Source organism: Lotus japonicus, chromosome 6 (genome assembly GCF_012489685.1).
Source record: "Lotus japonicus ecotype B-129 chromosome 6, LjGifu_v1.2".
NCBI lineage: Eukaryota > Viridiplantae > Streptophyta > Magnoliopsida > Fabales > Fabaceae > Lotus > Lotus japonicus.
In genome coordinates, this window is record NC_080046.1 from 579362 (window position 1) to 605799 (window position 26438).

At 37.1% G+C, this 26438-nt stretch overlaps 3 protein-coding genes and 1 long non-coding RNA gene across 11 annotated transcripts; 2 read left to right on the forward strand and 2 right to left on the reverse strand.

The window, feature by feature from the left end:
* The first annotated feature begins 524 nt into the window (after nt 1–524).
* Nucleotides 525–4857, forward strand: LOC130722092 (putative pentatricopeptide repeat-containing protein At1g12700, mitochondrial). Of its 8 annotated transcripts, none has more exons than XM_057572718.1 (6): nt 525–795; nt 2189–3190; nt 3441–3562; nt 3639–3846; nt 4302–4610; nt 4687–4857. In XM_057572718.1, the coding sequence occupies exons 1-2, from the start codon at nt 540–542 to the stop codon at nt 3073–3075; spliced, it is 1143 nt and encodes a 380-aa protein (XP_057428701.1). In that variant the 5' UTR covers nt 525–539; the 3' UTR covers nt 3076–3190; nt 3441–3562; nt 3639–3846; nt 4302–4610; nt 4687–4857. The 8 variants fall into 8 exon arrangements, 4 of the variants coding, with proteins under 4 accessions (XP_057428701.1, XP_057428698.1, XP_057428700.1 ...); XM_057572715.1 differs by lacking the exon at nt 525–795 and adding an exon at nt 818–1195 and having other exon boundaries at nt 1378–3190; XM_057572717.1 differs by lacking the exon at nt 525–795 and adding an exon at nt 818–1195 and having other exon boundaries at nt 1378–3190; nt 4485–4610.
* Nucleotides 4858–8900: 4043 nt separating this feature from the next.
* Nucleotides 8901–9633, forward strand: LOC130722093 (uncharacterized). The gene is made up of 2 exons (XR_009013770.1): nt 8901–9041; nt 9128–9633. It is a non-coding gene; the product is annotated as an uncharacterized LOC130722093 (long non-coding RNA).
* A 3364-nt stretch (nt 9634–12997) lies between these two features.
* Nucleotides 12998–16274, reverse strand: LOC130724146 (stem-specific protein TSJT1-like). Its single transcript, XM_057575320.1, has 4 exons — nt 15935–16274; nt 14600–14840; nt 14384–14504; nt 12998–13356 (listed from the first exon to the last, which is right to left on the reverse strand). Exons 1-4 carry the CDS (start codon nt 16132–16134, stop codon nt 13166–13168), a joined length of 753 nt encoding a protein of 250 aa, XP_057431303.1. The 5' UTR covers nt 16135–16274; the 3' UTR covers nt 12998–13165.
* Nucleotides 16275–20049: 3775 nt separating this feature from the next.
* On the reverse strand, nt 20050–22673 carry LOC130726141 (chlorophyllase-2-like). The gene is made up of 3 exons (XM_057577369.1): nt 22476–22673; nt 21996–22153; nt 20050–20964 (listed from the first exon to the last, which is right to left on the reverse strand). Exons 1-3 carry the CDS (start codon nt 22621–22623, stop codon nt 20287–20289), a joined length of 984 nt encoding a protein of 327 aa, XP_057433352.1. The 5' UTR covers nt 22624–22673; the 3' UTR covers nt 20050–20286.
* Nucleotides 22674–26438: the final 3765 nt, after the last annotated feature.

Here is a 26438-nt window from a genome sequence, read left to right on the forward strand (position 1 = left end):
AGAATTCAAGTGCGGAGTTGGAGTCCCACATTGGTTAAGTTTGAGTGATGAGAAAACTTTATAAGAGATGTGACCCATAAACCTAATGGGCTCCCCTGTCTCCCCCAACAAAAAAATCAACGCCACACATAAATCCACACTCATGGGTCAACACACAAAACATATCCATTTCAATTTTGGCAAAGGGCCCCTCTCATTCATCCTCGGTAGACACAGTAAGTTAAGATTGTTAACCCAAATTTGCTATTTTCATTTACTTGTATGAAGTTTAGGGTCTTCAATAGCATAGATGAGAACAATTTTTCAAATTTGTTGTCCATTCAACAGAATCTTTCATTAATTTTCTACGGGGGAAGGGGAGTTAGTCAATAAAATGTTTGGATATGTTTAACTTTGATTACCACCACGAGTCAGAGCATGTCTCTTGAACCACATGTCACTTATAAATGTACCTACATATTGCTCATCAACGCATCCCTTGCAACAACAATAAGAATCAAACACATAATCTTCGAATAAGAAATGTTTCGTTCTTACCAATGGAGTCAACATTTATTGGTCATACAACTAATTTAACTCAAATAAAAAGTAACTTTGGAAAAAAAGAGGCAATTTATTTGTCGCTAAGGAACACAACTCTAGAAGCTTTTGGGAGCAAGTTGATTGTGGATGCTGGACAAAAAAGGGGGATCTCGGGCTACATTCCAAAAACATCAATTCAATATTTCAAGTTCATAGCACTTTCAGACTGTGAAGCAGAATGGAACAAGGGAACCAACCACATCAAAGAAGAAGGTAAAAGCAATTCTCTTATGTACGAAGTTGCTTTTCTTTGTTGATGTCTCACACACACACACACACACACACACACACACACACATAGCTAATCTCTCTGGTGCAGAGTTTTTGAGCATTAGATTCATCCTACAGTTCACAATCATCAACCAGCTAAGGAAACCTTGCCTCACTCAGTGCACCGTTGGATGAATCTAACGATCAGAAACTGAAACCCAAAACCCCTTTCACGATTGTGGCGCCCTATAAGTATAAACCCAAACCCAAAACCCCTTTCTTTCTACATCAACATCTACATCTACATCTACATCTACATCTACATCTCTCTCGCAGCAACACTGCTTCTCTGGACTCAAAGCTCAAACTCGTTCTCATCTGCAATCTCATTTCACTTCAGTACGTACGTCATTCAATCTCATCTATTTTGTCTTTTCTCCTTCAAACTTGTTTTCATGTTGAATTGAATCTCTTGCACAATACAGAACACCAAACCAAAATGCTTCTAATCTGTTTCATTTCATACTAGCTTTTTGTATTCAATCTCCTGTCTAATTTTACTGCTTTATTCATTCTTATAAATAGCTAGCTTAAGGGACACAAAGCTGGATTTAGTGAGTCTTCTTTTTCACATGTTATATGTAACAAGGAATGCAATCCCCAAACTTCCTCGCATTCTTATGCCGTCCTCTTCCTTCCTTCCATATGCTCAACAGACCAGCCACCGTCTTCATTCAAACTCCTCATTGCCACCGCAAAATTCCTACTATTGATGATGCTGTGGCTTTGTTTCGTCGCATGCTCCATATGCATCCCCCACCATCGGTTGTGGAATTCACCAAAATCCTAGGAGCAATTGTAAATATGAAAGACTATGCCATACCTATCTATCTTTATACTCAAATGGAATCTAGGGGCATCCTGCCATATACAGTTACTTTAAACATCTTGATGAATTGTTACTGCCATCTGGGTCAGCTGGGTTTTGCTTTCTCTGTACTGGGTAAGATTCTTAAGTTGGGTTACCAACCAAGTGTTGTATCTTTGACTACACTAATGAAGGGCTTGTGCATTACTGGTAAGGTGTTGGATGCATGTACAATTCATGACAATATAGTCTCAAAAGGGTTCCACTCAGATGAAGTTATGTATGGAACCTTAATGAGTGGTCTGTGTAAGAGTAAAGGATCAGGAAATGCCATTGAAACACTTCAAGAATTGGAGGCCTTACAATTGGTTAAGCCGAATTTTGTAATCTACAATACAGTCATTCATGGTTTGTGCAAAGATGGACTTGTAAACAAGGCACAGAAATTGTGTTCTGAAATGATTCAACGGGGAATTTTCCCTGATGTTGTCACTTTTAGTTCGTTAATTTATGGCTTCTGTCATGCAGGTCAGTGGAAAGATGTCAGGTTATTGCTAAATGAGAAGAGTCTAGATGTTTGTTCCTTCAACATAATAATGGATGCATTATGCAAACAAGGGCTGCTCTTAGAAGCCCATGCTGTTTGTTATGAGATGATTAAAAGAGGTGTTCAGCCTGATGTTATTTCTTACACTATTTTAATGGATGGCTATTGTTTAAAAAGTAAAGTGGACGAGGCAAGAAAATTATTTGATATGATGATTGAAGCGGGTTTGGTGCCTGATGTTTGGAGTTATAACATCCTGATTCAAGGCTACTGCAAGATTGAAAGAGTCGATGAAGCTATGAATCTATGTGAAGATATGCTCACTAAGAATTTAGTTCCAAACACTGTCACCTACAAATATCTGTTTGATGGCTTGTGCAGATTTGGGAGACTCCCTGATGCATGGAACTTTCTTACTCGAATGCATTATCGTGGCCATCGACCCCCTGATCTTACCCCTTACAATATCATATTAGAAACTTTATGCGAACAGCATCTGGATAAGGCAAACAAAATTTTTAATTCCCTCATCCCTGAACCTAATGTTCAGAGTTACAACATCTTGATTAGTGGTTATTGCAAGAATGGAAGAGTAGATGAAGCTATGAGTATTTATCAAAATATGTGTTTGAGGAATATAGTTCGAGATAGTGAAACCTTCAAGTTGTTGATAAATGCTTTCTGCAAACGGAAGCAATGTGACAAGGCAATTGCATTATATAAAAATAATCGTGACTTGTGCCCATTCAAAATACTTATGGATGGCTTGCGCAAAAATGGAATGGAGGAGGTAGCACAGAGGGTTTCCCAGCTTTATGGAGCCTGTGATCCAGATGTGGCATTAGTTCGGAATCAATTAGCTCTCTAAAGATGATTTGGCAGAATCCAGAATGACCTTGCGTTGCTCTGTGAAGATAATTTCACCATTTTCTCGTCCTCCCTGTTTTCTCCCACCGTGTCCCTCCATCCAATTTGAAGTTCAGGTGATATTTATTGCTCACTTGAAGCTTAAAGTATATACAGCTGTTATTATAAATTTCGCTTGCCTTCTATTACAATTGCTATTTGCTATCAAGTTTTCTTAGACTTGAATTTAACTTAACGCCCATGTTTCACCTTGGTAGTTGCTATTTCACTTTTCCTACATCATTTGTATTTTATATGTATGTATATTCTGGTAAAATGAAGAAGTTAAAAGAAGCAGCAATATTTCAACTTCACATCTAATGGCAGGAGGTAAATAATACCGTGGGGCCAACAGCTCAAAGAGGAGTTGCTCTGTTATTTTCTGCTCCTGCGCTTGCATTTTCAAGGTGGTGTCAAAGGAAACCACAAGAACTTCCCCTGATGTGCTGGTGAGCCTTGTCAAATTTTTACTTTGTTTGAACTCGGTATTTAGATGGAATTTGATTTTCTTACATCTATTTCCAGGTGATAAGGGTCTTAAGAGGTTCAACCTGATGTTATTTCACTATTTTAATGAATGGATATTGTTTAAAAAGTAAAGTGGATGAGGCAAGAAAATTATTTTTAAGGGAAACTGGAATGCCAAAGGCTGCACAGTTGCTGGGTCATCTCCATTTTTTCCTCCTCCCCCTTTTTTCCCTCATCACTTCCCTCCATCCAATCTGAACTCCAGGTAATATTTATGAGAAATAATTTTTAGTACGGAAAAAAATGTTAATAATTATGTAAACCTTTGTTTTTTTTTCCTTTCAAAATTTGCAACTTTTAATCAATTTAGCTTTCCATTTTTTTTTCTGTCTAATGCAATTCTTGTGATTCTTCTAAAATCCCTTCGTCATATATAGCACTCCTCAATATTTATTGGTCACTTGAAGCTTAAAGTTTATACGACAATTTCTTAAAAGTTTCACTTGCCTTCTACTACAATTCCTATTTGTTGTCAACGTTATTTTCTAGTCTGGACTATGGATTTTAACTGAAAGCACATGTTGAGCTTTTTTGTTGAATAATGGATGTGGCTTATATTGGCTACCATATTCCATGTTTTTCTTTTTCTAATTTCTTTTATTAAGTGGCTTTCATTTAGTTGTCAGGATCTGAATATGGTGCTTTCACTCAACATTTTAGGTGTACAGTCCTCTGCTAGAAAGTTGTTGATTTTCTTGCTGAGTTTTGAAGGCTAAATTCTTTATTGACCCATTTGGAATACGAAAGTAAAGTCATGGGTCAGTTATATCATTGGTTCAGGATCTGCTTTTCCTACGTGGTGTACATTATTTTATATGTATACAATTTAATATCTAATGGTAGGAGGTAAATAATACAACTGCGCCAACTACTCAAAGAGGAGCTTCTCTATTATTTGCTTCGCATGTACTTGCATTTTCAAGGTGGCGTCGTCAAAGGAAACCACAGGAATTTTCCTCTGATGTGCTGGTGAGCCTCGCCAAATAGCTACATTGTTTGAACTTGGTAATTAGTTGGGATTTGATTTCCTGACATCTATTTCCAGGTGATAAGGATCCTGAAGTAACATCCTGGTGAAGCTTAAGAGGTTCTTGCCATGAGAACTGCAAGTTTCAACAGATACCTTAAGCAATAAGAATATTCTTGGAAAGGGAGGGTACAAAAGGTGCTTTGCAGAAGGTTCATTGGTACTATAATGGAAATGTTGCCCCATGCTCAAGAGGTAGATCTTTTGCAATTTTCTCCCTTTTGTCGTAGGGAAGACTGATAGAAACCAGAAAATTAGCAGTAGTTTATTGATAGAACCCTAATTCCCAATTGGGGATTAGGGGAAAGATACATGAGAGAGATACCAAACACCCTCTCTAACCCTAGAAAGAGAACCACTTCTCTCTCTAAACCCAATTCCTAACTGAATACAAAGATACCCCTAATGTTCACTCACCTCTCTTATTTATAGGCAACATGCCTTATACCTGTCTAACTAACTTCCTAACAACTAACAATTCCTAACTAACCCTGCATTCCTATCAATACTCCCCCCCTGAAAATTCACCTTGTCCTCAAGGTGAAGACAAATGACAAGCTACATCATGGAACAACTATCTCAAGAATCCAAATGGGACAAGCACAACTTCCACCTGGATCCCATTGCAGAAAGCAAATATTCCCAGCCACATAAGAATTGGATATCATCTTCATAGGCCAACTCAAATAACTGTTGCCAAGGTTCCCATTCTGGAAAAACAATGTGGAAAAGACCAAGCGGTTGCCAACAGGTTGAAGAAGCAAGGTAGCAGAACCTTCAAAAACTAGCCTCCCCAAACTATATAACTCAGCACTTTGAGAACCCAAGCTGTAAAAACCAGCAGCTAACTCAGCTGAATCCAAGCCCATTTCATGCACAGCTCTAATTTCCACCTCTTGAGCCCACCTTCGAACCTGGGCATGACCCATCTTTAGCATAGCATCACCCTCAACAGTAGTGAAAACCAGAATATAGGGATCTAATGAATGCCAAATTATCAAAGGTACTCTAGTGTGATCAAGGTGGCAAAGGAGCAATATGAAATTGGAAGATTGCTTGTTCCTGTCCTTCATTTTAGTCACTGTCATTACTTTAGCCATGTCTTGGATACAAACAGCATAATCTCCCCAATTCCTTGCCATGTTGGCTGTGAAAATTGACTCATCATCATGGGTCCCTAGATTGCTGAATAGTTGATACTTGAACTCAGCAGGGAAATAACCACGAGGCTTATAAACCTCATTATCAACTCTTTGGACCAAGAACTCAAGTTTACCCCAATATTCTATACTCCTCAAAATGACAATATAGAACAAATCACTTAAATACTTGTTCTTAGCCCCCACTGTTCTTCGACTTCCTCCCCCCATTCTCATATTGTGTCCACCCGGATCAATTAATAACCCCAAAATACTGTCTTGCTCCTGTCCAGTACCAAGATGGCCAAAACTGTGTTGCAACTCACAATCAAAGCTGAAGTATAATTTTGACACAGCAATCCCATCCTCTTCAATGTCTACACTTGTAGTCAGCAGCATAGTTCTCTGTAACTCTTTGAAATGAGTTCTGGTTCCCTGCTTCAAGTACATGGGCAAATTGGGTTTTGACCCAAAAGCTGATAAGTTGGCCCAATCTATTCATTTGACTCCCCTATTCTGTTGTAAGGCCCAATTCCCCCTTTTAGTGTTTTGGGATTGTCCCATTCGCTTAGAAAAAATGTTCAACTCAGACCCAATCCTTGCTGGCCTCGTCTCTGTTTTGAGATCATTCCAGAAACTGTACCACTCACGCATGGTTACAGTGATCAGTTTAGCTTGTCTCTTATCTTCCACTTTCCCTTTGTTCACCACACAAATAGTTGATTTCGATGAATTTAGTGGCAGAAACTGTACCTGCATGCTTGCTGCCTTCATCTCCTTCGCTTGTGGAATTGCTCTCGTCGACACCTCTCTTGCCGTTTGCGAAGTAGCGAACTTTGCAGGAGTACTGTGCTCTGACGGATCCAATGATGGAGGCAGATCCTCCTTGCGACATTGGAGAAGACTCATCTTCAATCTGTCATCTCTCTTCAGTCTTCCCCATTGGTGCACGACTTGCGACGATAAACTCCGCCGACGTCGACGCCCCCGCCCACAAAGCCCCAATATTAGGCGGTTTCGCCGGTGGACGATTTATCATCTCCGGCATGCAAACAAGCGTGTTTGGTGGTTTCACCAGCGAACGTTTTGTCTTCTCCGGCCCACCAACAAATGTGTGTGATCGCTTCCATGGTGGCTGCATGGTGGTTTCCGTCAAGGTGGCCTCCGCAGCAACTCGAAACATCGTGCCCAACACATCACCATTTTGGACATGCAGGATCTTGCCACTCTTCATCTCCAATTGCGGCATTGCTACCTCTGATGCAAGATTGAAGCCCTTCATCGCAAAAGTTAGGTTTTTCTCCACATCTGAAGCGAACTTTGATTCCTTTCGCATTGCCTCCGCCGCTACTCGATCTTCCTCCGCCGCTTCAACATTGGGTTCCAGCGTCTCCTCAGAAGTCAAATCTTCCTCTACTTCTGATGGTTGCTCACCCACCATAGCGTATCTTTCTTCTTCCGCCATCGTCTTCGTTCCTCTCAACAACGTCGTCGCTGCCGCTGTTCGCCCCGCTTCGATTGCAGCCTCTGATTCTCTCTGCGCAGCCTCTGCTTCTCTCCTTTCTTGTTCCCTCTGTTTTCTCCTCTCTTCAAGATCTCGCAATTTGTTCTCCAATCTTGAGATTTCTTTCTCAAGATCAGGATTTGTAACTAGTCGCACCCCCATTTTCTTCGCCACCGCCGCTAGGTCGAACTCGTTCTTCCCGGTGATAGCCTCCACTGACTCCATCCTCGCTCTCAATTCTTGGTTTTCCTGAACAACTTCTGAACTTGCCATTCTTCTCCTTTCCTCTTGCGCAGCCTAGGATTGTCGTGGTTCAGGCACCAGGATGGTGCTCTGATACCAATGATAGAAACCAGAAAATTAGCAGTAGTTTATTGATAGAACCCTAATTCCCAATTGGGGATTAGGGGAAAGATACATGAGAGAGATACCAAACACCCTCTCTAACCCTAGAAAGAGAACCACTTCTCTCTCTAAACCCAATTCCTAACTGAATACAAAGATACCCCTAATGTTCACTCACCTCTCTTATTTATAGGCAACATGCCTTATACCTGTCTAACTAACTTCCTAACAACTAACAATTCCTAACTAACCCTGCATTCCTATCAAAGACCCATAGCCCTGTAAACAACAACAATCATGTTTATAGCACCTAGTCTGATTCTTTGCTGTGGAATGACATTGATTTGGGTTTTTAAGGAGATGCATACCAGTTTATGTGTAGGTTAGGAAACTCGTTCGAAAATCACGGTGAACTCTAAATCATGGTGGATATAAGCAATTTCCCTTAGGTTTTGCTCTTGTCCACGATAATTTTGTCCACCGCGAGTTTTCAAACATGCACATATCTCACATTTTTGGCTTCTCACTTTTTCTCCTTATTTTGCACCCGTTGTTGCTCCACTCAGTTGTTTATAGCCCACTAATATCATAGTGTTTCATTATTAGGGGTGTGCAAAACCCACTTATGAACGACAACCAAATCTTGAACCGAGCCAAATCAAACCATAACATAACCAAACTGGTAAAACATTTTAATACCTGAATATATTTTTGTTAAAATTTAGTTCAGTAATTCAAACTGCATATAACCAATTCAGTGAACTGCGTTACGCGTATACCCAAATTTCAAAACACAGAATCAAAATTTATATATAGGAGCCCCAAATCAGTTCATTTCTTCCCGAAAGAAGTCATTGGAAGATATGATACACTTTTATCTTAGATGTCAGGAAATTATATGATTCTACCAAAATGTCATCTTGTGTCACAACCATTTAAATTTGGCATGACTATGGCTATAGCTTTTGAAAATTTATAGTAGTGTCTTCCAGAAACATGTAGTGAATGAGCTTCAAATTTATAGATATTTCCTTCATTGTAACTTTCTATTTTACTTTTTAATGAGATAAAAAGGCTGTCGTGGCTAAATATCTATTGCAACAAATCAACCATTTTAAATCTTGCTGCCACTGGTTTTAAGATCCTCTGAGGTGCATGGTGCCATTTAAAAAGCAAAATGCAGCATTGATAACCATCGATTTAAAATGCATGGTCTGTAGGATTGTGTTGGGGATCGTTTCGGTGCAGCATTGCTTGCGGTTTAGAGGCTTGGATACGGAAGGTTTGTGTCCTCTCTGTGATTGTGAAGCTGAAACTATTGATCATGCTTTTTTGTCATGCAATCATGTTCAGATGCTTTTGATTGGATCTCTACTTGGCTTACGGTACATGTCTTATTCTGCCACCTCTTTTATGCTTACTTACTGCATTTCATGGCAGATGCGGATGATGATGTTGCTTTATTCTTCAGTTTACTATATTGCATCTAGGAGCATTGAAACAATGTCATTTTTAAGGAGTTGCAGCTTGATGAGTCGCCGTCTCTTCAACGATCTTCACACTGCATGCTCTTCCTGATTTGTGTTTTGTTTCGTCCATGGCTGCCCCTTTGACGGTTACATGGCAGCAAACCAGCAACCTTCGGGTGGGAAAATCAAAATTAATTTTGATGTGTCAGTTGTTGAGCATTTGGTTGTGGGGTTTGGTCTCCTTGCCGGTGATCATGAGGGTGAGGTTCTCGCTGCAACTAGCGCTTTCCCCCTCTCGGTGTTGTCTCCTTTGATAGCCGAGGCGTTTTGTTGGGCTCTTTCTTCATATATGACTTCATGTTTTGGATCATTTTGCTTTGAGATAGGCTATTTACAGCTCTATGAGACTTGGATGAAGACTTAGCCCGGGTCTTCGTATGTTTGCACTTTAGTGAATGATTGTCGTTTACTTGCTTGTTATTTTGATTTTATTGAACCCTCTTTTGTTTGTCCAAGCTGCAATAGTTCTGCGGTTTTTTTTTTTGTGTGGCTGATAAGACATTTTCTTTTCAGAACTTGGTTTGGATTGAGGAGGTCCGCCTTGATCCTCTTACTAGGCATGATGTATTAACCTCTAAACGTGTTTCTCCGATTTAATTAATGAAATTCAGTTAAAAATTAAAAAAAAGAAAAATAGAAGTCAACGGTTATAGTTTACAATTTCTTGTGTACTCAGACTTTGCTCTTACGTAATACATCCCGCGATCCAAATCCCTACCATCAACATTCATTGCTTTACAATTTATGAAACACATTGTCAAACTAATGCGAATAAATATAATTATTTGTATTATTTTAATTATCCTATTCAAAATATTAGATATCTTTTCATTGATATGATATTTAATTTAAGGAAGTTTAAATTTTTACAATTGTATTTTATATTTGATAGTTATGATATTCACACTCAATTTTTTCTTATATCTCAATTCTATCAATTTTTTCTTTTTATCTCTACTTGTAGCATATATGTCATATGCACCAAGCTTGTTACAAATATAATTAACTCGAGGACCTCTAAAAGACTTAGTAAACACATCAGCTAGCTAACTGATCATAATCAATCTCAATGTGTTTGGTCTCTCATGGAACACTGGGTTTGAGGTATACCCAACCACAAAAGCTATCTCAAGAGTCCCTCACATCCAGGACCGAACAAACTAGAACGTGGAATCAACAAGAATGGGTGGCCCAAATGTGGGCAGTCTCCACAACAAGCAACAAATGAATCTAGAATAGACTCCGATACTATGTTGAATGACAAGAAAAGAGACGAGGAATTTTGGTGAATCTGTGTGTGTAACTATACAACGGAGTTCATTATATATAATAGGTACCATAAAAGTAGGGGTGCACATGGGTTGGGTGGGATGGATTTTGGTCAAAATAAAATCCGAACCGATCAAAATTGTCTAGGTTGGGTTGGGTTGGATTTCACGAATTTCTTCTTCGGACCCGATCCGAACCAACCCGACGAAGTTCGGATTGGGTTGGATGGATTGATTGGGTCACTATATTAAAATAATAATATATCTGAAATATTAAAAAATCTTGTAAATATTATTATAAATTCATAAAAAGTTATAAAAAATACTAAATATGTTATAATACTAAATAGCATGAAAATGACACAAAAAGTTATACCAAATAGCATGAAATAATATCACATAAATGACATATAACCAAATATCATGAAAACATAAAACTTCATTACCAAATGACATGAAACAATCTAACATAAATAGTACCTAAAAAGTGAAAAGCAACACTAAATATCATGCCATGACACTGTCTCCAACATGCCAAATAATATATATAGACATGTAACAAATAACTACTCTAAGTTCAAATATGACAAATAATTAAGTCTCAAAGTGTCAAAAAGTCATCACTCCAACACTAGCACTCCAAGTATGAGTAAAATTATAAAAAAAATTAGGCTTAAAAGCACATTTGGTCCCCCACAAATGCGAATTGTGCAAAATGAGTCCCTAAACTATTTATTTAGCATTCTCAGTCCCCCACGTTTTCTCCTGTTACCACAGTTAGTCCTTCTGTTAGATTTTGGACGGTTTTTTCTTTTGTGGATTTTTTTAAATGACTTGGAGGAGAGAGAAGAAGGTTAGTAGGAGAGAGGGCACGCATGTGCCTTGCACGTGCCCCTTTTCTTCATCTTCTTCATCCCAAACCCAGAATAAACCTAAAACCTTACATTCATCAATGCATCTAAAACTCCTAACATTTAATCTGCAACCAACAACAAAAAATGTCCAGCCCCATCTTTCTTTCTATGAAACCAATATGAAAATAACCACCAATCCTTGCAGATTCAGATTTCGACCTTTCCCCTTTCTTCCAGATCCAAATTCAACATTTTCCCTTCCTCCCAAATCCGTTTTAAAGATCAATCGGGCGTTTCTTTCTGATATTTTTTTTTTCATTTTTGGAGAGGCCCCCATCCACCGCTCCATGTGAACTACTTCACGCATTGTACAACAGAGAGAACCCCACTCCAATTTTTTCTTCTCCTTCTTCCCCAATTTTTTGTGAATCTTTCTCTTCCACTCCTTTTTGAATTGGGGTTTGTTTGATGGTGTTTCTAGGTCCAAGGGAGAGGGTTCAAAAGTACCCAAAACTTTGCAATCTGGATTGGTGTTTGTTCAATGGTGTTTCTGGGTCTTAGGAAGAGGGTTCAAAGGTACCCAGAACGAGATCGAAGGAGAAGAGGGGTCGAAGTTACCTAGAACGTCGCGATTTGGATTGGGGTTTGTTAGATGTTGTTTCTGGGTCAAAGGAAGAGAGATTGAAGTACCCAGAACGAGATTGAAGGAAGATGGTTCAAGGGACCCATAAATTTGTGTTCAAAAAAAAAAAATTTCGTTCACGGTAGAATTTCCAGCCTTGGGCTATATATTTTTGTATTTATTGACTTGCTCTTATAGAATATAGATGATGATGTTTTGGAGACAAATATGATGAACGTGATGGTGAATCTTCATTCATATGTCTATGAGTTTTTTATTATGAATTTGTGATGGAAATTGGGATGTAGATAATGAACGTGATGATGGAAATTGATATTTGGGTTTTTCTGGGTTTATGATGAAGAAGATGAACATTCATCATGTTTTTTATTTTTTTTCTTTTATTTTTTAATCAATTTTTTAACAGATTCTGTTAGTTTATAGACGGAAAACTAAAATTGCAAACAGAGGGTAATGTCGGGGACTAAGAATGCTATTTTTAAAGTTTAGGGACTTATTTTGCACAATTCGCATTCGTGGGGGACCAAATGTGCTTTTAAGCCAAAAAATTATTATTATATGTATGGATTCTGGGTTGGGTTAGATGGATTTGAACTGAATCTGAAATCCGATCCGAATTTGGTTGGGTTGTAGTAAAATCCATCCGACTAACCCGATTATCTGATCCAACCCGCATTTTTTCTATTGGATCGGATTGGGTTGGATGGGTTCATTGGATCTACCCGGCCCATGTTCACCCCTACATAAAAGTACAATAAATACAAAATATCTTATTTCTCTAATTACATGATTATGCTACCTATTTGCAATTAATAAAAGATATCCTACTTGTTTACAAGATATCTAACAAATACCTTATAGATTTCTTACACAAAGGAGTTTTGCATGACTCACTGAATAATGAGAGCATCTCATTTGAGTTGGAAATATACTCCACACCTAAGACAGTACTACTTTCTAACAAAGTGAAGCAATTTTATGTTACTTGGTTCTCAAGTCACAAATGCAAAGTAAATGTGACCAAATTAAGACAGGAAACAATCCACATTTCAGGAAGAACTAGTACTCAAGTTGAGATACGCCAAGAAAGATTATCAGTTTAATATTTGATTGCAAGCAACTTGTAAATGGGATCAGATGATGCATAAAGCTGGAAAATTCAACTAAATACAGATTTATAAAAGCCTTAGTAGTTCAAACAAAATAGAGCTGCAATCAGTAATTAGAAGACCAGTTAGCAGCACTCCCAACTCTTGGCATGCCAGTTGTTTCCTTCTTAGTTTCAGCATCCACCTTGAAAGTTGCACCACACACCTGACCAGAACTGTCAACCCTCGGTACCGGCTTCAACTCATTAAGCGGATGCTCGAAGTTCCTCAGACCACCAGATGTTGTAAAGAAGCATCCTGAACATGCATGTTATTTCTTGAATCAAACCATTTGAGGAAAACAATTTGAAAGCACATGTTCAGTATGGAAGAAGCATTCATAATGATCAATCAATACAGAGCATGGGGAACTTGAAATCAGCAGGATAATTGCATAAGAAACACTTGAAATTTGTAGCATGTTTGGGTCAGCTTTTCTTTCCTTAGAGTCAATGCTGATACCCAGAGGCTGCACACACAAGCTTCTTGACAAAATTGATTTTGGGTGCAAAATCAATTGTAGCAGGATTCCAGACATGCACTTTCATGGAGTTTGTTGGGAAACAGTAAAATTTGATTTGTTGCACATCATACAAAAATTGAAGTCAAAGTCCCCTATGTCCCATTTATAAGCCATCCAACTCATCATTACTTCTTGAATCAAACCATTTAAGCAAATAATTTGAATGCAAAAGTAATGTATGGAGGAAGCATTCATAGCGATAAATCAATACACAGAACTTGAAATCAGCAGGATAATTCATAATTGTAAACCTTGAGAAACACTTGAAACTTGACCATGAAGTTTGTTGGGGAACACTAAAATTTGATTCGTTGCACATCTTTATTAGAATTTATGTTAGGTCTAACTCTACTCCAGAAGCTAGCTTAGGGTTGATGATTTCTCTACCCTTTATAACGACTTATTTAACTATGTCTTTAGTCAATGAGAGACCTCTGAACAATCTTACAAAAAAATTGTGTTAATGTCCCTTATTTCCCATTTCTAAGCAATCTAAGTCATTATTCCTTCTTTTGCTCCTAATCACCTGTAATATGCTTATGCTCACATCATATCGTTTAAAAGTGAGGTTTCTAAAGATGTTCATCTACTTTACCACATTCTTTTAGGAGGTAAGTAATAGCATGTTCGGATCAGCTTCTATTTCCTCAGAAAATTTCTAGAACTCAAAAACTATTCAAAGAAGCTTCTCCCTGAAATTGAGCATGGCTTTAGACACAATTGTGAAAGTATTTCCAAACATACAATAAATTATTTAATTACCTTTAGGGAATGGAGCGAAAGATTTCCCACAGCTCTTACTTACAATCCCCGTCTCATCTGAAAGAACAAGATTTCCATCAGCATCAGTTCCCCAAAAGAAGGGAACACTCCCATCAGAATCCTGGAAAGAACCAACATAGTATATCAGGTCAGAGCAGAAAAATTATTGGTAAATATGACAGAGAAGACAAAGTTAGGCCCTGGATTAATACTCACAGAAGCAACAAAGGCAGTTTTAGAACTGCTGTCAAACAGGATAAATGCAAATTTGCCTTGGAAATCTCTCACAACCTGATCAGCAGGGTAGGGACCTCGATCTCGTAGTGTCCTGTAAGCCTCTATGACAATGATCACCTCATTTGCTGTTTTGTTCAATCCGTATTGCTGCTTAAGATGAGCAACATTGTCAATGTGGCCTTGAAACAAGCAGAAGATGTCATCCACCACTGCAAATAGCCTAGCAAAGATGATACAAGAAAAACAAATAGAATTAATTAACCTTCTATAGAAACACTTTCCAGAAAAAAGTTAGATACAGTTCTTTACATGTTTTTACTTAAAATATTAAGAAAGTGAGTGACTGAGTTTTTCATTGGGCAACAGCAAAAACATTTTGTACTGTCCTGCAGATAAGTTTTGTCCGGAAAGGAGAAACTTCCATCCATGGTGATTTTGGTAATAAAGCATTTGCCAACAGATCAAAGAGAGTGAAGGACAAAATTAGGTGTAACATTAGAAAGGAGATATTAGGCAAGTTTTAATCAAAGTATCACAATAATGTTTTCAATCTGATTAAATTACAGTACAAGAAGCAATAGATAAGACATACTAGATAGATTATTAGAGGATCTGCAAAAGATTACATGTTACATGTACTGAATTGACAAGTGAAAAAAAAAACTATATATAATTGGTTAAGATCTACGAAAAAACAATAGAAGAGATATATGATTTTTACCACCCACTGTGACAACCTTAAAGGAGAACAACCTATTGGATTTTATATATGATATGCTAAATATTTTTTCTGTCATTGACCCCGAAACAACACAAAGCATAAGCATATGCTAATATGCACAACCTAACAAAAGAAGCATGAGCAAAATGACAAAACGCTATTAACAAATACAAGTATCAAGTGTGCATATCAAAACACTAGCAGTTCTGGAAACTTATCATTAAATCCAAGAGTTTTATGTCATAAAAGTGGACAATCCACAATCACTGAGGCATGGTCAAGGAAAATTCCAATAAGGTTCATACAGGGTAATTATCCCATGTCCCAACAAGTGCGATTATCAAAACATAAGCTTTTATCTCCACAAATCATAATTACCCCAAATAATATAATAATAATAAAAATGAGAATGAAGTAACAAAATCAGAACACTTGGGGTTTATCCACTAAAACAAAAGGCTCCAACTTTGATCTCTTCAAAGGTGCCCAGATCGAAAGAAAAAAAAAACATTAAAGTCAGAGGTATGAAATAACAAAATGAGACAATGTGAACAACAACAAAGGATCCAGTAACATGTAGTATATTCGAATACCTTGGGAGCAGTGGATTATGTTTATCAATGGAATATGCCAAGAGAGCCGAAGGGACAAGATTGAGGGTGACAGAAGAAGGGTAAACAGAGGTGAAGTGTTTGGCCAAAAACCCATCTTTGATTGCTGAAACAGAGCTGGATTGAGGACTCTGCAGACCCTCTGGACTCTTGGCTACAGATTTGCCAAAAACAGCAAGCATCTTTGGATTTCTTTGTTTTGATCTTTTGGTTTCTGAGTTGTTGAATTGATCCTCACAACACAACACAGCAGAACACAGAACTGAAAGCAAGGAATGGAAGACTTTTTGTGTTTTCTTTTTAACAGATAGAGATTGGTGCAGTGTGAAACTGTAGAAGGAAACCAATTATTAATTACTAGTAATTAGTATTGATAATGATGAGGCTTATCAACAAAAAATGTATTGATAATCATCAGGATTATTATTAAGGTAATTTTGTTGTTTTTAAGAAAAACAAATCTATGTGGTCTGAGGTACACCTCCGGTCACTATTATAAGAAAAAAAACAAGTTTTGAAATTCATTTAATAAATGATGTATCTAGTTTATAATAATGACTAAATACATCATTTATTCAATAAATTTAAAATGTTGTTTTTTGCTTATAATAGTGACCGGATGGTGTATTGATAATATACTTTTATCCTATCATGTGTTTGAGGTTGACATGATAATGATAAGATATGATATAAACAATAAAAAATATAACAAATATTCCTTTGAATAAAAATACATAATATTTTTTAAAAATAAATTTTTTAAATAAACTTTTTTAGAAGTGTTTATTATATTAAATTTGATGTTTATATATTTTTATATATGAGCATTTTTTTTTTTGAAATGAATGATGCATCTTGTTTTCGGGAGCCCAACTCATAATAACTTCATGGTTAAGTGTACTTGCCTTGGAGCAATATTGGGATGAGTGACCTCCTGGGAAGTTTTCCCGGGAAGCGCGTAAGTGAGGACAAAGCACGCTGAAAAGACTCGTGTTGTTAGCGTGAGGCCAGTAGTCAGATCGGGATGTTACAAATGGTATCAGAGCCGACCTCTCCCAGTACGGTGTGGTTCGGGGACGAACCAAGCGAAAGTTGGTGGGCCTGTGACGCCCGGGGCCGACGAGGGCGGGGAGTGATCGCCGGTGCAGTGATGCACGGACAAAGAGCGGCTCCTGACAGGCTTCTAGGCGGAGGGGCACATGAATGAACCGATCTCACACCCGAACAAGAGGTATTCTGAGACTGTATAGGGATGGACTATACAGTTGAAGAGGGCATAAAAGATTTGATTGGTACTACTCATGACAACAAGTTGCAACTTCTTTTCGGGAGCTCAACTCATAAGAACTCCATGGTTAAGTGTGCTAGCCTTGGAGTAATATTGAGATGGGTGACCTCCTGAGAAGTTTTCTCGGGAAGTGCGCAAGTGAGGACAAAGCGCGCTGAAAAGACTCGTGTTGTTACAGTGGGGTCAGTCGCCAAGTCAGGATGTTATAAATGGTATCAAAGCCGACCTCTCCCAGTACGGTGTGGTTCGAGGACGAACCAAGCGGAAGCTGGTGGGCCTGTGACACCCGGGGCTGACGAGGGCGGGGAATGATCGTCGGTGCAGTGAGGCACGGACAAGGAGCGGCTCCTGGCAGGTTTCTAGGCGGAGGGGCACATGAATGAACCGATCTCGCACCCGAACAAGAGGTATTCTGAGACTGTATAGGTATGAGACTATACTGTTGAGGAGGGCATAAATGATTTGATTGGTACTACTCATAACAACAAGATGCATCTTCTTTTCAGGAGCCCAACTCATAAAAACTCCACGGTTAAGTGTGTTTGCCTTGGAGCAATATTGGGATGGGTGACCTTCTGGGAAGTTTTCCCGGGAAGTGCGCAAGTGAGGACAAAGAGCGCTGAAAAGACTCGTGTTGTTACAGTGGGGTCAGTCGCCAAGTCAGGATGTTACAAATGGTATCAAAGCCGACCTCTCCCAGTACGGTGTGGTTCGAGGACAAACCAAGCGGAAGCTGGTGGGCCTGTGACACCCGAGGCTGACGAGGGCGGGGAATGATCGTCGGTGCAGTGAGGCACGGACAAGGAGCGGCTCCTGGCAGGTTTCTAGGCGGAGGGGCACATGAATGAACCGATCTCGCACCCGAACAAGAGGTATTCTGAGACTGTATAGGTATGAGACTATACTGTTGAGGAGGGCATAAATGATTTGATTGATACTACTCATAACAACAAGATGCATCTTCTTTTCAGGAGCCCAACTCATAAAAACTCCACGGTTAAGTATGCTTGCCTTGGAGCAATATTGGGATGGGTGACCTCCTGGGAAGTCTTCCCGGGAAGCGCGTAAGTGAGGACAAAACACGCTGAAAAGACTCGTGTTGTTAGCTTGAGGCCAGTCGTCAGATCGGAATGTTACAAATTTCAATTAACAACAAGCTTCATGTAATTCATAAAGATCACACCTATACAAAAATTACTTAGAGTTTTCCTAAAAAAGTTACTTATTTTCAAGCCACATACTAAGCATGCTGGTTCCTTACACCTTCAAAGCTCTTTCTACCATCCTCTTCCATCTTTTGAATAGCTTCAATTTTAGCATGTCTGAATTCAAAATTGCGGAGCTTCTCAATTTAAGAATCCACCTCTACCCGTTTTTGAGCCACCAATGCCTCCACAAGTTTCTCATTTGCTTCCTTAGTTACTCTTTGTGCTTCTTTTAACTTCTCAATTGTTCTTTTGCTTTCTAAAGATCTTTTAGACCAAGATTTATCTGGGTTTACAATTATGAACTCTTCATAGCTAGTGGGGTTGCCGCTCGTGCTTTGTTGGGAGTTGCTAGAACTTCTTTGTTGGGAGTTTCAGATTAATTAGACCTGTCATCAATTGGTTTCATTACTTCCTTCAAAGCCCTTCCCTCTACCTCTCTAAATTCAACTGATGATATAAATAAGTCTATATTTACTATTAATAAATTAATATTTATAAGTGAGCAGTCTATTTCATGTCAGTGAATAACAATGTTTTTGAAAGCAAAATAAATATATCTTGATAAATAGATGAGGAAATTGACTAGATTGACGAACCTCCTCAAAAGGGAACAAAATTTATTTATTTTTATTATAATATAAATAAAAAATAATGTTAACTAAGTAGTAGCAAGTGATAATGATAATGATAATTTAATTATTTTATATTAGCAAACTCAATATTATTTTATATTAGTAAATTCAATTATTTTTAATTAAATTTATGAGTTAATAAACAACTTTAACTTAGTAATAAAAACTAGTTATTGATAAATAATAAAATTAGTATATTAATAAAATAAATATTTTTATATTTATTAATTAATATTATTATAAATTATATTAAATATATTATTGAAATAATTGAATTTAGGATTACGATACTAAAAAAGAATCGAAAACCGCTATCCTATCCTATCAAAAAAACTCTATCACAACTCTCCCTTTAGGATAAATTTACACATGATGGACATGATGAGATAAGGGACATGATTACATTATCCTATCCTACTGACGCAACAAACAACAAATAAGAGCAGGATACGATCGCATTATCCTATCCTGTCTGGTTATCGTGTCCACCAAACAGGACATAAGGAGTGAAGAGTGGAGATCTGTCAAATTCCAAGAGAGAGGAATAATGCGGCTGACTTAATATGATATAGTTATTAAGTTAATAGAATAATAAAAAAATTAAATTTAATAGAATAATTAATGTTTAAAAAAATTAATTTAGAAAATTAAGTTTAAAACAATATCATGTATTTTTAATAGAAAGAAAATTTTGATAAATTTTTTATTGTTTATATCATATCTTATCATTATCATGTCCACATCAATTATCAAACATAAGATAGGATAAAAGTCTATCATGCTCTTATCTTATTATGTCTTTATCCAACTCTCTTATTTCTCTCTCTTTTCTTCTTAATTTTCTGGTGTTTAGTTCGATTTGGAGTGTAAACAAAACATTAACCCGTTTAGTTTTATTAGAAAAAAAAAATTGAAATCCATCTGTTCATAGTTCTATTGATGAAAGCACCTATGGTTTGAGTGGAATGCTAGAACTCAAATAATTCTTTGCTGCGTTTTTTAGCATTCACTAGGAGGGTGTGTTGGCTCTTTTGCTATAACAATATTACAAAGTTCCGTCTAGCCTTTGTTTTTGTAACTGTAAGAACTCCCTTTGCTCTCTGCATAGCTTCCATGAACATAACAGAGAAAAGAAAAACTAAAGCAGTGTGATGTTTGTGCATATGCTGATTGACTGCATGTGTTGTTGTACTATCTCTATGATTTTCATACAAAATAATCAAATTTGAGCTCCACTGGTGCCCTCAAATGCTTGTCTTTTATGGCCAATAAGTCCCTGTTATCACCCTGCAGGTAAGCTTTCAAGAATGCAACTACAAGTCCTCCAACAAATGTCCTCATTGGTTTCCTTGACTCTCCATTCTTGCATAGACAATAGGTAGCTTTCCCTATTATTCCATTGGTATCATCATCTAGCATGTCAACATGTCCATAATCCTTAGCCACAAAATACCAAGCAGGTTTGTTACATTCATTGAAGAAATCCTCATGGTTGACAGTTTTGGGAGCACAAGGGGGAAATAAAGGATTCCTTTTCACGTCCCCTAGACCTGAACCTATAACCATTGCTGGCATGTCGAAATCAAATGAATGAGGAACATAGGTGAGAACTGGTGGGGGGGTTTGCTTTCCTCTGTCCAGTCCATCAACTGGGTCCACTCCTACTAATGCTGAAAACTTGAGATCAGTTGTGATGTTTAGTTTTCTCAGAGCAACAGCAAAAGCTGTTTTGCCTCCGCGACTGTGGCCGGCGAGTGCTAACTTGCTGAAATTTGGTGTTACATTTGGTGGAAGGAACTTGCTGAGTCCTTCAGATAGCCAATTTGTTATTGCAGCTGTAGAATGAATCTCTCCACTTACATCAGGTCCAGCCACTGCATACAACTGTAAAGTCCAAACGGTACAATTGAAGGGAGACAACAAGTATTTGTAAGCATTCAAATCAATAGCTCAATTTTTTTCAATACAACAAATCTGTAAAAGGTAGCATAAGTTGATAACTAGCTTAGTATCCTCTAGTCCACTCACAGTTATGACTATTCACATTAAAAGTGTTTTCAGAAACAAATCAAGAGTTTGAGAAATGGAGAAGACTACAATCAATTACACATGAATATTCAATTTCCATTACAAAAGTTATCGGCAATGCATGAAAGGATTGAGGGTAAGAAACCAAATTATTTACAAAGATCAATGTCTAATCATCATGACTTCTTTGTCATCCTAATCATCATCACAATCAAGTAAGCTTGCTTAATTTCTAAGAACTGTGTTTTCAAAGTTTCGAGGCTATAATGTTGTTTTAACTTTTAATAATTTGGACACCAGTAAGAAGGATCAAGTATCTTAGCCCTGAATTCATCCTCCTCTACCAATTCACTGATGACATGGTAAAGCAACCTCTCATCATAACAATCAAGTGTTTCCACAAAACAATAATCCTAAATCTTTTTCCCAATGTTGAATTCAAATGAAATGGTATTACAGGAAACCAATAATGGGATGGAGTCATTGAAATTCGTATAGTCTACAAATTATATTGTTCATGTATTGTTAACTCCATGTCCCTATTTATGAAGTAGAAAAGTCACTGAAAGTAACAGCCCAAATGTGCATCAATTGAAATCTTAAACAAATGTGAAATATTGTACTCAAACTCGTCCTGCAATAAAATCTTCCTTTGCTAATCTTATTTGGCATATCTCTAATGCTTTTCATAGTAAATAAAAACACACATCAATCAATGGAATAGGTAAAAGAAAATAGTCCACACAAGAACTGGTCAATAACACTAATTAATGTGTCTGTTTGTAACTGATGGTGCGTTTTTTAAGTGATTTTCCAATTTGTGCTTCTTGCAATACCAGATATTACTTACATTAAGATGTCTACTCAATAGGGTAGTCACAAATTACCTGAGGAGCAATGACAATGAAGCCATGAGAAGCAATGTGCTGGATAAGCTGGGAATAAAATGAATTGTAAAGAAGATAGCCATGCAGGAAAAGTAGAACTGGGAATTCTCCACCTTCAAGAGGTGTAGCAATGAAGAGTGACTTTGGTGGAGGTGGATCTAAACATACAAAAAGTCCACAATCAACAAACCTCATATAGCACAAATAAAAACCGACACAAGCTACTCACATAAGTTTCTTCCTAGAATTAATTGTATAAGCTTTTCTTTTCTTATAGTCAATTCTGACACAAGCTACTCACATAAGTTTCTTCCCAGAATTAATATTAATTGTATCTGCTTTTCTTTTCTTATAAGTCAATTCTGACACAAGCTACTCACATAAGTTTCTTCCCAGAATTAATTTTGATCAATTGCAGTATGATTTAGAAACATGCACTAAAACATAATTGTGACAGAGGTAGAGGAATCAAAAGATTACCAGGGTGTGTGCCATTGCATGAATTAGATTCTATCCTTTGAAACTTGGTGGTGTACTTCCCAGAGTCAAAGACGTTAGTGAGAGCAGTAGAAGCATCAGAACCCATAACTGACGATAGATGAGTAACTGATGATATTGATAGACTCATTTTATGTTTTGCCTTAATTTGCAAGTGTTGCTTTTTGCTGCAGAATCAGATGACAAACTTGTGGTTTTTATATAGCCTTGTCGACTTTTGCTAGTGGATATTTTATTTTATTTTTTGTTCAAATTCTTGGGGATTAAGTAAACAATTTTGGTATCTTCCTCTTATAAACAAAAAAGTAAACAATTTTGGTGGACTTTAAATTGTAAAAAGCCCAAATAGATTTTAAGACTTCAATGAGTGACTAGGCTAAACATGCCAATATATCTCGAGTATTAATTTTCGTATCATCTCTTTTTCGTGCTGAGATCCTCTCAAGTGTAAAAAGATTTTAGAGTGTCAAGGTTTACCATCTCACAATTAACTTTTGTTAGATAATAAATAAAGAAATAAAATAAAATTACATTAATGGCGAAATGATGAAACTTGACACTCTCAAGTTTTTTTACACTTGAGATGATCCAAACCCGGCCCGTTTTCCTATTCGCATTTCGGGTATTTTAGAAATTAATCTCGGGTATTAATTTTTGGATCACACTCATGTGTGTTTTTTTCGGTTACAAGACGAAAGAACTCATGTGTGTTTTAGAAATTAATAACTTTTATTTAAGTTAACTTGGTACATCAGAAATATAAATTACATCCTTAAGGGATTGCATGTATAATGTAGATGGAAGTGCGCTTGGGGTGCCTCACAGAGTGGGGTTTTGGGGCTGTCTTCGGAACCCTCTTGGAGACTGGATTGGCAGTTTTTTTAGTCATCTTAACGACCCGAATATCTTGCATTTCGAGTTGTTGGCTTTGTTTAATGGGATAGAGTTTGCTTGGGAGAGAAGCATTCGTGTCAAACAGACTCGTGGAAGCGCTATCCTTGGTGAATTATACTTATCCAATCAAAACATATATTGGTTTTAATTTCTTCAGTTTCACTCTATAGATCTTTTTCCACGGTTATAAATATAATCCAATAGCAATTAAATCAGGTTTATTGTGTTTTGAATGTAAAACCGGTTACATGTTTGATTGACATTTAATATTGGTTTTATTATGGTTTTGATGGAAACGAAAAGAGTTAGATAGCAAAAAGAATTGGTGGTCTTTTTCAATCCCCTTTTTTATCAGCCAACAAATTTCCATCGAAGGTACAAGGTGTACCAATCCCAACAATACAACATTTACAGAGATTCCAGACAAGTTAGAGGGTTCATCGTCCATTCAAAATGAGAAAAACTAAAATTGCTGATCCTAGCTTTGAGCCATATCCTGATTGGTAACTCATTGCACTTTATACAATTTTTTATTTAATTTCTACTTTTTCTTCTTCTTTTAAAACTTTATTTGAGCATATATTCTTGTTACTTAATTCATACACGTGAAGGCCAACATCATTTACAATCTTCCTTTTCAATACTACAAGTAATATTTATACGTTATTAGTATTCAATACTGCGATTTCATCCTTTTTTTTAATTGACCCACTCCCCACGTAAGGGTGTGCTAAGAATAAATAATAAGGAATGGGAAATAGAATAATATCTTTTTTTTATAAATAATCCCTTTATTGGATTTGTCCATAATTAAGAACCATAAGTTGGCCCGTTGGTGTCTAACCAAATGACTTGATCTACCACATTTGAAGTACAAAAATAAAACACATTTGGGTAGGGTAATGGATTCTGTTCAGGAAAAGAGCTCTCAAACTCAATATTAGCTAATAATTTGAATATTTGGATCTCATTATGAGCTGGGTAACAACAGTGAATTATTCAATTATGCTAAATGGTGCTCCCCAAGCTCCCTTTTCCCCAGGGCGGGGGTTGCAACATGGTGATCCTTTATCCCCATATTTGTTCATCATTTGTGGTGAAGTTTTTTTTGCTCTGATTAATAATGCAGTTCTGTCCTCATCTTTACATGGTCTTAAGGTTGCTAGATCAGCTCCTGTAATTTCTCATTTACTGTTTGCAGATGACAGTGTGATTTTTGCTAGAGCAACAGTAAAAGAAGTGGAATGTGTGAAAGAAATTCTTTCAACTTATGAACGAGCTTCAGGGCAAGTCATTAACCTTGACAAGTCTACGCTCACATGTAGCCGAAATGTACCAAATTCTTGTTTTAATCACTTTAAAGGGTTGATGAATGTAAAGGTTGTTGAGTGTTTTGACAAATATCTTGGTTTAACGTCTATCATTGGAAAGTACAAAACTCAGATATTCAATTTGTTGTTTAATATCGTGGCACAAATAGTAAGATTACAATTATTGATAATAGAATGTTTCTAAAGTACCCATATTTAATTTTGCTAGTATCATGTGCAGCTATTAAATTGTACTTAGATAGAGTTGTGATTGGTTAATATGAAATGTGATACGTGAGAGGAAATATATTAAATGAGGGTATTGGTCGAAAAAATAGCAAAAAATGCATTGACTTTCTAAAACAACAAACATTTTGGAATATTAAAAGAGTACCCAAAACAACAATCTTTTTGAAACGGAGGGTTCATATTCTAACACTCCCCCAAGCGTAAGCTAATTTAACTATAAACTTGTTGGAAAATAACCTTTGGAAAAAGAAAATTAACGAGAGTCATTTTCATTGTCATCGTTGTTTAGAGAAGAAGAGAAAAGAAAAGAGAGAGAAGTTGAAAAGCTCATTCTCGTTGGAACTATTTAGGTGTAGTCTTGGTGCGGTGGTTCGCCGAAGAAAAGATGCGGCCTTGTGTTGTTGTCACAAACAAAGGAGTAGATAACTTTGTTTTAACTGGAGTCGTAGGAGATTTCTAACACGCCCCCTTAGCAATAGTCCATTTGAGTTTGAAGCGTGGAGCATGCACATGTTCACCTACCAGGTGCTGAAATTTAACTTTTTATTAGAAGAATTGACGCAAAGGATCGAACTCTAGACTGTTTGGTCATAGAGGACCTTGATGCCGCAATTGATGTGAATAAAAGAAGAATGTGGAGATGGCGCGTGCGATTTACGTGTAGAGAGGACGAAAATTGCTGGCAACACGGCTTCAGGTTCTGGCAAGCCCGAACAGAGGTCGAACGCGTGGAGGAGGCGATAGCGCGTGGAGGCGAGTTGCGGCACGTGAGCTTACACGCAGCGGTGGTTGCTTCCAGTAAGTAAATTAGAAACATAACAAAGTTCTCTACAGCGGAATAATGATAACACATATCAAGGACCGAATTTTCTTTAATACCATGTAAAAATTCTTGATACCATGTGTAAAGAGAAGCAATGTAAAGAAAAGAAGATGAGAGAAGAAAAACAGAATGCATTAAAAATTACATTGTGAATTAGCTTCATTGAAAGATAAAATTATTTCTCATATTTATAGTAATGAGTAGATTCCTAAACTTATTTGAATAAGAAATAAAGATATTATAAGATATCTTTTTCAAATTCATTTATTTAAAGGCTTAATACATCAGAAGGCCCCTGGAATTGTAAAGGGAATCAATTCCAGGGCCTGAAAAATTTTCACATCAAATTGGGTCCCTAAATTTTTTTTTTTAATTCAATTAAGGACAAAGTGGTCCAGCAGATGATGTGGCTCGAACTTTAGCCTACTCAGCTTTTCCACGTGGCATTTCTAATATTTTTTAATTGAAAATTTTGAAAACTTAAATTTTTTATTCCAAATCATAAATTAACAAAAAAAAACCCAACCCCCACCCCACCAGGAAACTCAACCCGACACCACCCTCAACCCTAACCCTCCACCAACCCGCAGCTTCAACCCTTATGATCCCTCCCTCTCCACCATTATCAACACCTCCTCCTTCTCCACCACCACAAAATCGAAAGAGACA

Excerpts from the sequence above, each read along its gene's own strand:
- LOC130722092 (XM_057572715.1), top strand. The coding sequence starts at position 1,444 with ATGCAATCCCCAAACTTCCTCGCATTCTTATGCCGTCCTCTTCCTTCC.
- LOC130724146 (XM_057575320.1), bottom strand. The coding sequence starts at position 16,134 with ATGCTTGCTGTTTTTGGCAAATCTGTAGCCAAGAGTCCAGAGGGTCTG. Across the intron at positions 14,841-15,934 it reads CATAATCCACTGCTCCCAAG|GCTATTTGCAGTGGTGGATG; the intron begins GTATTCGAATAT and ends CATCTTTGCTAG. Across the intron at positions 14,505-14,599 it reads AAACTGCCTTTGTTGCTTCT|GATTCTGATGGGAGTGTTCC; the intron begins GTGAGTATTAAT and ends GGTTCTTTCCAG.
- LOC130726141 (XM_057577369.1), bottom strand. The coding sequence starts at position 22,623 with ATGAGTCTATCAATATCATCAGTTACTCATCTATCGTCAGTTATGGGT. Across the intron at positions 22,154-22,475 it reads ATGCAATGGCACACACCCTG|ATCCACCTCCACCAAAGTCA; the intron begins GTAATCTTTTGA and ends TTGTATGTTTAG. Across the intron at positions 20,965-21,995 it reads TCATTGTCATTGCTCCTCAG|TTGTATGCAGTGGCTGGACC; the intron begins GTAATTTGTGAC and ends TGGACTTTACAG.